Below are 13,086 nucleotides of genomic sequence, written 5' to 3'. Positions count from 1 at the left end.
TGCACCGCCAAAAACTTAAAAAAAAAAAAAAAAATTGCTTTTTGGGGAAAAGGAAACTAATTTTTTAAAAAATTTTTATTAGTTATTGATGGACCTTTATTTATTTTTTGTTTATATGTGGTGCTGATAATCGAACCCAGTGCCTCACACATGCTAGGCAAGCACTCTACCACTGAGCCACAACCCCAGCCTCAGGAAACTAATCTTTAAAATATCAGTGCCAGATTTAAAAGGCAAGAGTTCTATTTCCGTTTTACATAATAATAATAATTAGGTATTGATTTACTTAAATTCTTATAGAGAAGTATAGAGGTGTAGATAATATAAAGAACACTTTATATATTTTTTTTTCATTTATATATTTTTTTTCATTTGTATTTTAGTATTTGATTTTTAATTTAAGTGTAGTGATCTACAAGCTTACTCTAGAATAGAACTTGAATTTTTTCTTTGGTGAATAAGTCTGATTGAGGGGTATTTGAGTACTAATTTGGTATTACTCTTGTCCCTTCTTTGTATGTATTTTGTGTGAATTATGATTTTTCTCAAGTAATATACATTTTAAACTAAGTCAAAACTACTTTTGTTTCAATCTTCTCTAGAGCTGTGGGTTTTCTTTATTTCAAAGTGTCTTCTCTAATGAATTATAAGCTACATACAAAAAGTAGAGAAATAAAGGTAACACTTAGATACTGATAATTCAAAACTGCAACTATATACAAATTTGTAAAATAAAATTTTCACATGTCTCCATCTGAATTTGTACTTCATTTAATTGACTATTTTCAACTTGCTTTTTACTCTGTAAGGTTATTTAGCTTCAGAATTATGTGAATGTATAACCTTTGGTGTAAGGCTGCTTATTCACTACTTATGTCTGTTTTTCAGTCCTAGTTGTGACATGATGGAACTAAGGCGCCGTTATCAGAATTTGTATATACCTAGTGACTTTTTTGATGCTCAGTTTACATGGGTGGATGCTTTCCCTTTGTCAAGACCATTTCAGCTTGGAAATTACTGCAATTTCTATGTTATGCACAGAGAAGTAGAGTCATTAGAAAAAAATATGGCCATTCTTGATCCTCCAGATGCTGACCATTTATACAGTGCAAAGGTTTGTATTTGTGATTTACAGCTTAATTTCTTCGTAGTTGTTCAAAAATAAGAGGATATGTGGAACCATTCTTTTTTTGGGAGGGGATATGGGGGATTGAACTCAGGGGCACTTGACCACTGAACCACATCCCCTTAAGTAATTTAACCTCTTTGTGCATCACTTATTATGCAATAAAATAATGGTTGTTTTAACATTTTAATCCTTATAAAAATGTGAAGATGAAGTTGAAAGTTGAATGTTATGACTTTTTTGTTTGTTTTTTTAATATTTATTTTTTAGTTTTCGGCAGACACAACATCTTTATTTGTATGTGGTGCTGAGGATTGAACCCGGGCCGCACGCATGCCAGGCGAGCGCGCTACCACTTGAGCCACATCCCCAGCCCTGTTTGTTTGTTTTTTGTACTGGGGATTTAACCCAGGGACACTTTACCACTGAGCTATATCCCCAACCCTTTTTATTTTTTATGACTTTTGGCCCCAGATAAAATTTAATATTGGTTGAATGTACTGAATTTTTGTCTTTAGGATAACATTCAGAATATGGCTTATCAGAGTTAGTTTTCTTCTGGTTTAAAACATTGTTTGATCTAAAAAGCATCCCTTAAATCTCGAGTGGTGGCAGGCATACATTCATAGTCAGGTAATACAGTTTGTTGAGTCAAGTTGGCAGTTGTGAAGGACTCAATTTGGTTTGTTAAGAGATGCCCCAAGCTGGGAGTGGTGGCTCACGCCTGTTATTCCAGCAGCTCAGGAGGCTAGGCAGGAGGATCTCGAGTTCAAAGCCAGCTTCAGCAATTTAGCAAGGTCCTATCTCTAATGAAATATAAAAAGGGGTTGGGGATGTGGTTCAGTGGTTAAGTGCCCCTAGGTTCCATTCCTGGTACCAAAAAAAAAAAAAAAGCTCAAACCTGATAGAAAAGAATTCCAGAATATTTCTATATGACAATAGTAATAGATTTTGCTATAATGGGATTTAGAATGTCTTTGGATGCTGTTAAAGTTCTTTTGAAATTAACCTACCATCCCTATTAATAACATCATTGTGGGTGGCTCAGTACTTTTTGGCGAAGGGTTTGAGAACCTCATGAAGTAAAATTTTGTTCCCTTTTCTTCCAAAATATTTTCTATTTGTAAATTAAAATAATTTCAGAAATTTAAAAAAATCTTCCCTTGATAAGTTAAAACTTTATAAGGTATTTAATATTTTAACTTATTTCTGTAACATTTTGCATTCATTTTTATGAGAAATTTCAAATAACTAAAATGTGAGTTTAAGTAGTAGTGCTTCTCATTTTTTTTTACATTACATTAGACTTTTGACAGGATTGAATTATTTGACTATAATAGGTAATGCTGATGGCTAGTCCTAGTATGGAAGATTTGTATCATAAGTCTTGTGCTCTTGCTGAAGACCCACAAGAACTTCGAGATGGATTTCAACATCCTGCTAGACTTGTTAAGGTAAAATAAACTATTTGTTTTATCTTTAGGTGTATATTCATTTACCTTAGTGCTTACTGTGTATATGTGAAATTTAAAAACAGCATATTTTTAATCTTGTTACTAAATGATTTTAGTATTATTAAGGTACTCACAATTTAATAATACAGATGTCTTTCTCACTGCAGATTGTGGCTATACTTTATTTGTGTATAACGACTTCAACTGTCATTGATTTGTTGTATTTGTAGCATATTAAAATCTTAGTGATAATAGGATTTAGAATGTCTTTGGATGCGTTAAAGTTTGCATCATAGCTTGTTTCTTTAAAAGAATGGTAACTGAAGAAATATTATAGAAGGATGAGTTATGATGTGTAAATCCTATTCCATTGCTGAAATGCAGTGTGGAACACGATGAACTGAACTCTTCCTTGACTGACAGATATCTGAGGTAGTAAAAATGATATTGGAAAGGTTTGTACCTTTCCTTTTCAAGTATTTATTTGTAATTTCACAAGTTATATAATGTATGTAAGTGATTCTTTGTTTTGAATTAGTTTTTAGTGGGCATGAAAGGCAAGGATGAAGCCATGGCCATTGGTGGGCACTGGTCTCCTTCGTTGGATGGACCAGACCCTGAAAAAGATCCCTCCGTGTTGATTAAGACTGCTATTCGTTGTTGTAAGGCTCTGACAGGCATTGATCTAAGTGTTTGCACACAATGGTAAGTATCAATTCATTTCTTGATTAGAAATATTTAATAGATTTGTAGATGTTCTTATCGATCAGCCTTTTCCCCTTCCTTATTTTAGCAACACTTGTCATGCAGGTAATCTCAAAGGAAAAATCCCCATTTGTAGCAAAAGTTTATTTGGTGCCAAAAATGTTTTTTGGAAAAAGGATTAAGAACTAATCAAAATATACTGAAAATTTAAATGTTTTGTTATGCTGTACTTTGGAAGTTTGGTTGTATGTTGAAAATACTTTTCATTTCATGTATAGCTGGAGAAGATCGTCAAGAGAGAACTTCATTTCATTATAATTCTTTTGTTATTAAATGATGTAGTTGCTGATTATTTTTGTTCAGCCATATTTTCTCTTGAGGCTTATTTGTCCTATGTATTTTAGTATATTTCTTGTGACTTAATTGAGAATATTCTTTTTTAGCACATGAAATCTGAACAGCTATCCAGCTTCTTCAGGTATTATCTAAAATATGGGTAGCTTTGTAATCAAACTTGAAAATGTGTTGTGGGAACTTATTCTTTTATTCAATAAAATATTGTACAAATGTACCAAAAGAGGAACTATGGCTTCTATAATTTTTTTTTCTTTAGACCAACCTCAAGTTCTTGCAGCAAAATTTCTTTACTTGATGTGCTACAAGTGAACTAGGGTCTTTAAAATGTATTTTAGAATTTTTTTTCCAACATGCTTCTTCCCTTGCAACAGGTACCGTTTTGCAGAGATTCGCTACCATCGCCCTGAGGAGACCCACAAGGGGCGTACAGTTCCAGCTCATGTGGAGACAGTGGTTTTATTTTTCCCGGATGTTTGGCATTGCCTTCCCACCCGCTCAGAGTGGGAAACCCTCTCCCGAGGATACAAGCAGCAGCTGGTCGAGAAGCTTCAGGGTGAACGCAAGGAGGCTGATGGAGAACAGGCACTGAACGCTAATCCCTTTTTCTATTTCCGCTTCTCACAGGCACAGGAACACAGGCACAAATGCACACCACACACTACATAACAAACACACATGGAGGAACATAAGTGGTAACAGCGACTGGTAATCCAGCTTTCAGCAGTATAGTTGAATGTTCTTTTCTCTTAAAAATTCTGTCTATTATGCTAACGTTGAGAGTGTTGAGACCTCAAAGGAAAATAAGTTGTGCTTAAATTGCACAGAATTTTGTTTCTATCATAGATCTAGTTGCTGGAATCTGGGACCAGTTGTTGAGCAAGATTAAGTATTAAGCCATTTTAAACATTTTGCCATTTTCTAAAATTTAAAAGATTTTCTCTTTCATGGTCATCAGTTCTAGTCATGGATATTTGAAATTGGACAACCACAAGTCTGAGAGATTTGAAATTTCAGGCTATGTGGCAACGTCTTTGGTACATTTCAAAGGTCTGACTAAATCAGTCTTTGGGTGGCTTGAAAATTGGGGCAAGATCACACACTGTGTGGTTAGTGGAGACCGGCAGTGTTTGTGCATCCCTGATATCCTTTGTGTTGTAATTTATCACCCTTTTGTGTTTCACAGATCTGGCTTTGATTGGCTGATGAGTGTCTTTGTGATCAGTTAAAAATGATAGAATGTATGTACGTGGACTTGCCTAAATAATAACTTTAGGAGAAGACAATCTGAAACATTTGTGACCTTGCACAGATCAGCAACAGACTTTTAAAAGTGAATTAATTTTATTTTAAGGTTTCAAAATAGTAATTATGTTCTTAACTTTGTATATTAGGATGAAGAAGAAAAGGATGATGGTGAAGCTAAAGAAATTTCCACTCCTACCCATTGGTCTAAACTTGATCCAAAGACAATGAAGGTAACTTTGAAAATTATGGTTTTTAATTTGAAATCTCTTTAACAGGAATACATAACATTGGTGAGAATGATGGTAGTATGTTTTTCAAATAAAAACCATTCAAAATGAAGTCTGTCTTGGCGCCATGGCACACATTTGGAATCCCAGGTTCTTTGGAGGCTGAGGCAAATTTGAGGCCAGCCCAGGTAATTTAGCAAGACCCTTCCTCAAATAAATAACAAGGGCTGGAGATTTAGCTCAGTGGGGTAAAGTCCACTTTTTTTTTTTTGGAGTTTGTCCCAGGCCCTTGTGTGCTATACAACCACTGTACCTCTGAGCTACATCCCCAGCCCTTTTTATTTTATTTTGAGACAGGATCATGCTACATTGTCCAGCCTGGCCTCGAACTTGTGATCCTCCTGCCTCACCCTGTGCCATCAGGTCTGGCTGTTCACTGATTTTATATAACTATAATATATTGCATTTACCTGTGGATATATACATACATGTATAAATTAAAAAGTGATGTTAAATATCAGTCTAGCTAGTACCTGTAAAATGCTTGCAATTTCAAAGTACCTGTAGTATCAGGAATATTGTTTTCTGGTTCAGTAATTGACCAAGAAGGCAGAATTTATCACTGGGCACAGTGGCACATGGCCTGTGTAATCCCTGTGGCTTGGTAGGCTGAGGTAGGAGGAGCACAAATTCAAAGCCAGCCTAAGCAACTTAGTGAGACCCTGTCTCAAAATAAAATATAAAAAGGGTTAGAGATGTGGTTCAGTGGTTAAGTACCTCTGGATTCAAATCCTGGTACCAAAAAAAAAAAAGGAGGTGGGAGGCGCCAGAATTCTTACACTTATGGGGCTGGAGTTGTGACTCAGTGGTAAAGCACTTGCCTTGCATGTGTGAAGCACTGGGTTCAATGTTTAACACCACATAAAAAGAAATAAACAAAATAAAGGTATTGTATCCATCTACAACTAAAAAATAAAAATTGAAAAAAAAAAAGAATATTAAAAGAAATAATTTCTAAACTTATGTAACTTAAATTCAGGGGTCAGAAAAGAAACAGGAAAAAGATGAACTTGTTTCAAAAATAAATTTAAGAGTAAAATGTAGAATGCATGCCTCTAAACTGGGAAGGAAATAATTTAATAATTTCTTTGAAAATAAGTGGTTAACCTGCGTTAGTTTTTTCTTCTAGGTGTCTCTAGCCCAGTTATCTTAGTATTCTTTCTGCTGTTTTGTATTTCCGAACTATAATCTATGGTCAAGATAGAGACTGATCTTTACTTCACCTTTTACAGTTTGTTTTTAGCAAATGCCTTCTAGTTGACTTTTGCTCTTAGCACAAAACAATTTTTCTACTTAGTTAGGAACAATTTCTTTCTGGATTTTTGTTGTTTTGTGTTTGTGGGGTTTTGGGGGGTTGGGGGGAGACTGATTTTTTTTTTTTTTTCTTTTAGTACATAGGATTGAACCCTGGACTACTCTATCACCACATTATATCCCCAGCACTAATTTCATTTTATTTTGTTGTTTGGGTTTTTAAGAGTTATAACACATCTCACTTAGTGTTGAATTTGGCCTTGACTTGTGAACCTGTTATCTCAGCCTCCTAACTCCTAAGTAGCTGAGGTTACAGGCATGCCCCACCTAGCAAGGCTTGAACCTTGACTTTAAACTCATTGGTTTTTAGTAAGTAGACAATGTATGTCATAAGAATGTTATTTGTTGAGAGCCACAGTTTAGTCAGAATGATGCCTGGCATTTTTGCCAGAGGGAATGGTTGAAAGATGACCCTGCCCCGGATTAGGGCAGATCCTGCTGGGAATAGGGCAGCTCCAGGATTAGGGCAGATCCTCCTGGGATTAGGGCGGATCCTGGTGCCTTGGGCACTACTTTGGAGTTCCCATTGAGTTCTCTTGGGGTTCTGAGAGAATTGGCGCGCAGAGCAGTGTGTTCCCGGGAAGTGTGTGTAGAGTGCAGGTGAGAGTTCGGGAATAAAGGTTGCTGTTTGAACCTACAAGGCTGTGTGCCCAGCCGGACTGCGGCAGTTATTCTTTAATTGCTTCCAAGTTGTCATCATCAATATCAGGTTCATATAGGGTACTCAAAAGATTATGAAAACATTGACAATAAGACTAAGACTATACCCAACACTTTTTAATTTAAACTTGATTGTTTTGATGTTAAGTTCTATATTTTATTTTTATTTATTTATTTTTTTGATACTGAGAATTGAACCCAGGGCCACTTTACCACTGAACTACATTCCATAGTCCTTTTTAATTTTTGATTTTCAAATAGTCTTGATAAGTTGTATAGGGTCTTGCTAAGTTGCCTAGGGGTGCCTTGCCTTGACCTTGGGTTCCTCTTACCTCATTCTCCCACGGAGCTAGCATTATAGGTGTGTGCCACCACATCCAGATTCTGTTTTCTTTTTTGTAGGATATAAGTAATGTATTTAGTTGGTTGGTTGGCTCAAATCAAGTTGTATTCAAAAGTTGCATTTTAATCATTTTCATTTAACATCTTTTTTTCTCATGTAATTGTTTTTCAATTTTACATTCTATGTGGTTTATGTATTAATACTTCTTAGATATTGCTTTTTATTGAATGTGCAGATTCTTTACTTTTTTGAAGTGAAGGACTGTTGTAAGTAAATCTAACAAGGTATGCTGGTGCAACTCTGTAATCCCAGTGACTTGGGAAACTCTGCAGCAGAAGGATTACAAATTCTAGTCCAGCCTCTGAAACTAAGTGAGACCCTATCTCAAAATAATGTGAAAAAAGGGCTTACCTAATACCCAAAAAGGTCCTGTGTTCAATTCCTAGTATTTCCAAAAAAAGGTTAATAATTAGTAAATCTGTTTTTCTCCCTGAGTTCAGGATATTTCATACACACACACACACACACACACATAATTTTAATAGTTTTATTTACTTTTTGGGGCGGGTACTAGGGATTGAACCCAGGCACTCTAGTAACTGAGCTATATTCCCAGCCCCTCATTTATTTATCTTTATGTCAGCTGAGGATCAAACCCAGTGCCTCACACATGCTAGGCAGGCCCTGTACCACTGAGCCATGATCCCAGCCCCCCAGGATATTTCTTTAGGTAAATTCCCAGAAATTAGAATTACTGGGTCAAGGGTTAGGGGGATACATCAGTGGCAGACCACCTGCCTAGCATGTGCAAGGTTTTGGGTTCAACCTCTAGTACCATTAAAAAAAAAAGAAAAGAAGAAAAAAGGAAAAAAGGAACAGTAAAAGAACTTTGAATCATCTTAAAATGTTTTGAATTATTTTCCAAAATATTCTATACATATCACCTGTGTGGTTTTTTGTTTTTTTTTTTTTTGGATACCCAGAATTGCACTCAGGAGTACCTAGCCACTGAGCCATATCCCCAGTCTTTTTTTACCGTTTTATTTATTTTTTATTTTTTGGTACTGGGTATTGAACTCAGGGGGCACTTAACCACTGATCCACATGTCCAGCCCTATTTTGTATTTTAGTTAGAGAAAGGGTCTCACTGAGTTTGCCTAGCGCCTCAGTTTTTCAGAGACTGGCTTTGAACTCACGATCCTCCTGCCTCAGGCTCTGGAATTAAAGGTGTGCACCATGTTGCCAGGCACCTTTTTATTTATTTTGAGACTAAGTTGCTCAGGGCCTTGCTAAATTGCTAAGTTGGTCAGGGCCTTGCTAAATTGTTTACTAAGGCTGTCCTTGAACTTGAGATCCTCTTGCCTCAGCCTCCCAAGAGGATTATAGGCATGCACCAGCACGTCTGTCTTTTTTCATAAATTTTTTTTTTTAAATCAGGTAAAAGTATATAGTTTGTTTACATCTCATTTTCTTTTTCTATGTTTTTATGTTGCATACATTTAGGTAAATGATCTCCGAAAAGAATTAGAAAGTCGAGCCCTTAGTTCCAAAGGATTAAAATCCCAGTTAATAGCTCGATTGACAAAACAACTTAAAGTAGAAGAACAAAAAGAAGAACAGAAGGAATTAGAGAAATCTGAAAAAGAAGAGGAAGAAGAGGATGATAGGAAATCTGAAGATGATAAGGAGGTATTTATTCAACATTTGAATATAGTTGTATTGGTATTTCTCTTAGTATGTTGGGTGTTCGTGGAATATATGACTTCACTTTGTGTGTGTGTGTGTGTATTGTTTTATTAAGGTATGTAAGGTAAAAGTAGAATTTTTTCCCACAGTTGCTTTACCACTGAGCTAAGTCCCACAATTCTTTTTATTTTTAGTTTATTTTATTTTTTTAAGTTTCATTTAAAATTTTTTTTTTTTTAAGTTATGTATGGACTTAATGCCTTTATTTGTTTTTATGTGGTGCTAGGATCAAACCCAGCGCCTCACACTTGGGAAGCAAGTGCTCTACCACTAAGCTTACAACTCCAGCCCCGCTTTTTATTTTTTGAGACCGGGTTTTTTCACTAATGAGCTGAAGGTGTCCCTAAGTTGTTGAGGCTGACCTCGAACTTGTACTCCTGCCTCAGGCTTCTATGTAGCTGGGATTACAGGCATGTGCCACTGCACCTATCTAAAAATTCATACCTGTAATGAATAGTTCTGCAATTTTTTAAAATTATTTGTTCTAATTAGTTATACATGACAGTAAAATGCATTTTTTTAAAAAAAATATTTTAGTTATAGTTGGGCATAGTACCTTTATTTTTATTTGTTTATTTTTATGTGATGCTGAGGATCGAACCTAGCTCCTCGCGTGTGCTAGGCGAGCGCTCTACCGCTGAGCCACAACCACAGCCCCTAGAATGCATTTTGACATATGATACATATATGGAGTATAACTTCTCATTCTTGTTGTACATGGTATAGAATCATACCAATCATTTAATCATATGTACGTTCGGTAATAATGTCCGATTCATTGAACTATCCTTCCTACTTCTATACCCTGTCTCCTCTCTTCACTCCCCTCTGCCTATCCAAAGCTGTTCTTCCCTAACCCCCTGCCCTCATTGTGAATTAGTATCCACTTATCAGGAAAAAACAAAAACAAAAACATTCAGCTTGAGTTCCAGTGAAATGCTCATGCCCTAATTGTGATGCTTCTAAAGTAATATGTTTGATTGGATTCTACTCAAGAATAGACAAATTATTCAAGCTATTTTGTACCTCAGTTTTATATCTAATACATTTATTCCTTAGTGCATAAGCTTATTGTGTTCTCTGAATTTGAGAGCTAGTGTGTTTTAGCCCCAGTAATTGGATAAACCCTTAGGGTTTTTAAATGTGATGTATTATAAAATACCCATCCACAGTTCCTAAAGTAGTTCTTCGAGAAGTATGTGACATAGATCAAATTGTAAGGAAAACAATTGGGTAAATCTGAAAAGTGAAAAAAATTTTATAAAGCAAGTTGTGTGAACTTTTCGGAATGTATCCACATTAAAGAAAGAAACTTAGGAGCTGTCTTAGATTGAAGAAGGTTAGTGAATGTGACTGGATCTGGGCTAGGGAAAAAATGTCATTAAGAATGGTATATGGGCTGGGGATGTGGCTCAATCGGTAGTAGCGCTCTCACCTGGCATGCATGCAGCCCAGGTTCAATCCTCAGCACCATATACAAACAAAGATGTTGTGTCTGCCGAAAACTAAAAAATAAATATTAAAATTCTCTCTCTCTCTCTCAAAAAAAAAAAAAAAGACTGGTATAATTGGAGCCAGGTGTGATGGCACATACCTGTAATCCCAATGGCTCAGGAGGCTAAGGCAGGAATCAGAGTTCAAAGCCAGCCTCAGCAAAAAGTGAGGCGCTAAGCAGCTCAGTGAGATCCCGTCTCTAAATAAAATACAAAATAGGGGTGGAGATGTGGCTCAGTGGTTGAGTGTCCCTGAGTTCAATTCCCAGTACTGGGGGAAAAAAAAAGAACAGTATAATTGGAGAAATTTGATTGTATATGTAGTTGTTACATTAGATGTTATTGAAGTTTTATTAAATTTTGTGGATGTGATAATGGTTTTGTGATTATGTAGGAGAATTACCTTTTTTTAGACAATACATGAACTTGTGATTTCTTATCAATTGGCAGATAAAGTACTTATTTTGGTGATAACATTTTTTCAGAATTGACCAGTGGGAACCCTTTTAAGTTATATGTCCTTTTGATATATCCTCATCATTTTTTGAAGGATTTCTTACTTTTTGGCCTGATAGGATGTTTCAGTCTTATTGTGTACATTTCTCACTTTTGGTCTTCAGTCTCTTATGGTCAGGAACCCAAAGAACCTGGTGTGGTGGTACACACCTGTAATCCTATTTACCTGGGAGGCTGAGGCAGGAGAATTATAAATTCAAGGTCAGCCTGTATAACTTAGTGAGACTGTTTCAAAATGAAAAAAATAATGGGCTAGGAATATTGGGTAGTAGAATGCCCCTGGGTTCAATCCCCAGTACAGCAAAAAAAAAAAAAAAAAAGATATCCAAAAGAAAGAATTCGGACCCACAAAAGCTACTACCCTTAGTAAATTTGAACTGTTCTCTTTTTTTCAATCCTTATAGTTGTTTTGGTCACTCTAAAGAATTTTAGGTATTTTGCCGTTTTTCTTTATATGGTATACATTTTTTGAATACATACATATTGTACATGAAGGTTTAAACCATGAACTAAAATTTCAAAATCCAGGAGGAAGAAAGAAAACGTCAAGAGGAAATGGAACGCCAGCGTCGGGAAAGAAGATACATTTTGCCTGATGAACCAGCCATCATTGTGCATCCAAATTGGGCTGCAAAAAGTGGCAAGTTTGATTGTAGCATCATGTCTTTGAGTGTCCTTTTGGACTACAGATTAGAAGATAATAAAGAACATTCATTTGAGGTAATGTTTTATCTTTGAATCAGGATCCAGATAAGGTCCACATATTGTGTGTCTCTTAAATCTCTTTTTCTCCCAGTTGCTAATTAGGAAAATCAATAGTTTATTCTATAAAGTTTCATATAAATTACTTTTGTTGATTTTTTTAATCCTATGGTATAGTAATACCACTGAAATATGCTTGTGTCCTCTGTATTTTCTATAAATTGATAGTTAGATCTAAATTCTTAATCAAGTTGTGGGCTTTTAAAAGAAATTTGAACTTTTTGAAGAATCTGTTGAAATCCTGAGTCTTAGCTTTAGAACTATTTAGATAAGGCCATGCATGGTGGTACATACCTGTAATCCCAGTAACTCAAGAGGATTGTAAATTCAGTGCCAACTTGGGTAATTTAGCCCTGTCTCAGAAAGATTAAAAAGGAGAGGAGATGTTGCTCAGTTGCAGAGCAGCCCTGGGGTTTGGTCTCCAGTGCTATAAATAAATAAATAAGTATATTTTAGTGTATAAGTTGATGAATATGTGGTAGCTCTTACCATGGCTCTCTGCATAATAATAATAATGGATATTCCATACTCAGGGTTTTTAATTGTTTTAAATGCCTGAAATGTTCTTCTAGATATCTTCATAATTCATTTATTCATTGCCTTCTAGTCACTTTTTTGGGGGGTGGGGGGTACTGAAGGTTGAACCCGGGGGTGCTTAACCCACTGAGACACTTCCCCAACCCCTTTTGAATTTTATTAGAGACGGGATCTTGCTGAGTTGCTGAGGCTGGCATTGAATTTGCAATCCTCCTACCACAGCCTCCTAAACTAATGGGATTACAGGCCTGTGCCACCATGCCCAGCCTTCTGGTCACTTTTTAAATGTCAGAAAGAGACCTTGTCTAACTACTCTTTCTCACTTTCTTTTTATAAAATACATGCTAGGCAAGTGCTTTACCACTGAGTTGCATCCCAGTCCCTTTATATGCTTGTTTTTCTTGTAATTTGATATTAATTGGGTTATTTCTTATACTAGGTTTGTTACCTTTGTGCTGAAATAAAAGGTTTTTTTTTCTTTTCACTGCTGTATTCCCAGCCCATGGTACATAGTAGGCATTTGATTAAAAACTTATTGACT

General features: G+C 35.8%; 1 protein-coding gene and 1 non-coding gene across 5 annotated transcripts in view; both read left to right on the top strand.

Moving 5' to 3' along the window:
* The window catches only part of Ccar1 (cell division cycle and apoptosis regulator 1), a 49,857-nt gene that overhangs the window by 25,814 nt on the left and 10,957 nt on the right, over nt 1–13,086 (top strand). For all 4 annotated transcript variants that reach the window (XM_048809816.1, XM_048809820.1, XM_015500562.2 and 1 more), the window contains 7 exons: nt 889–1,114; nt 2,467–2,580; nt 3,119–3,285; nt 4,014–4,224; nt 5,034–5,117; nt 8,995–9,180; nt 11,775–11,966. In XM_048809816.1, the coding sequence (XP_048665773.1) occupies nt 889–1,114; nt 2,467–2,580; nt 3,119–3,285; nt 4,014–4,224; nt 5,034–5,117; nt 8,995–9,180; nt 11,775–11,966 (1,180 nt within the window). The remainder of the gene's footprint in view (nt 1–888; nt 1,115–2,466; nt 2,581–3,118; nt 3,286–4,013; nt 4,225–5,033; nt 5,118–8,994; nt 9,181–11,774; nt 11,967–13,086) is intronic.
* Nucleotides 2,924–2,988, top strand: LOC125618747. The gene has a single exon (XR_007350146.1). It is a non-coding gene; the product is annotated as a small nucleolar RNA SNORD98 (small nucleolar RNA).

The sequence above is a fragment of the Marmota marmota genome, unplaced genomic scaffold, assembly GCF_001458135.2.
Source record: "Marmota marmota marmota unplaced genomic scaffold, marMar, whole genome shotgun sequence".
Taxonomy (NCBI): Eukaryota; Metazoa; Chordata; class Mammalia; order Rodentia; family Sciuridae; genus Marmota; species Marmota marmota.
Note: the sequence above shows the minus strand (reverse complement) of the source record. Positions and strands in the feature narration are given on the sequence as shown.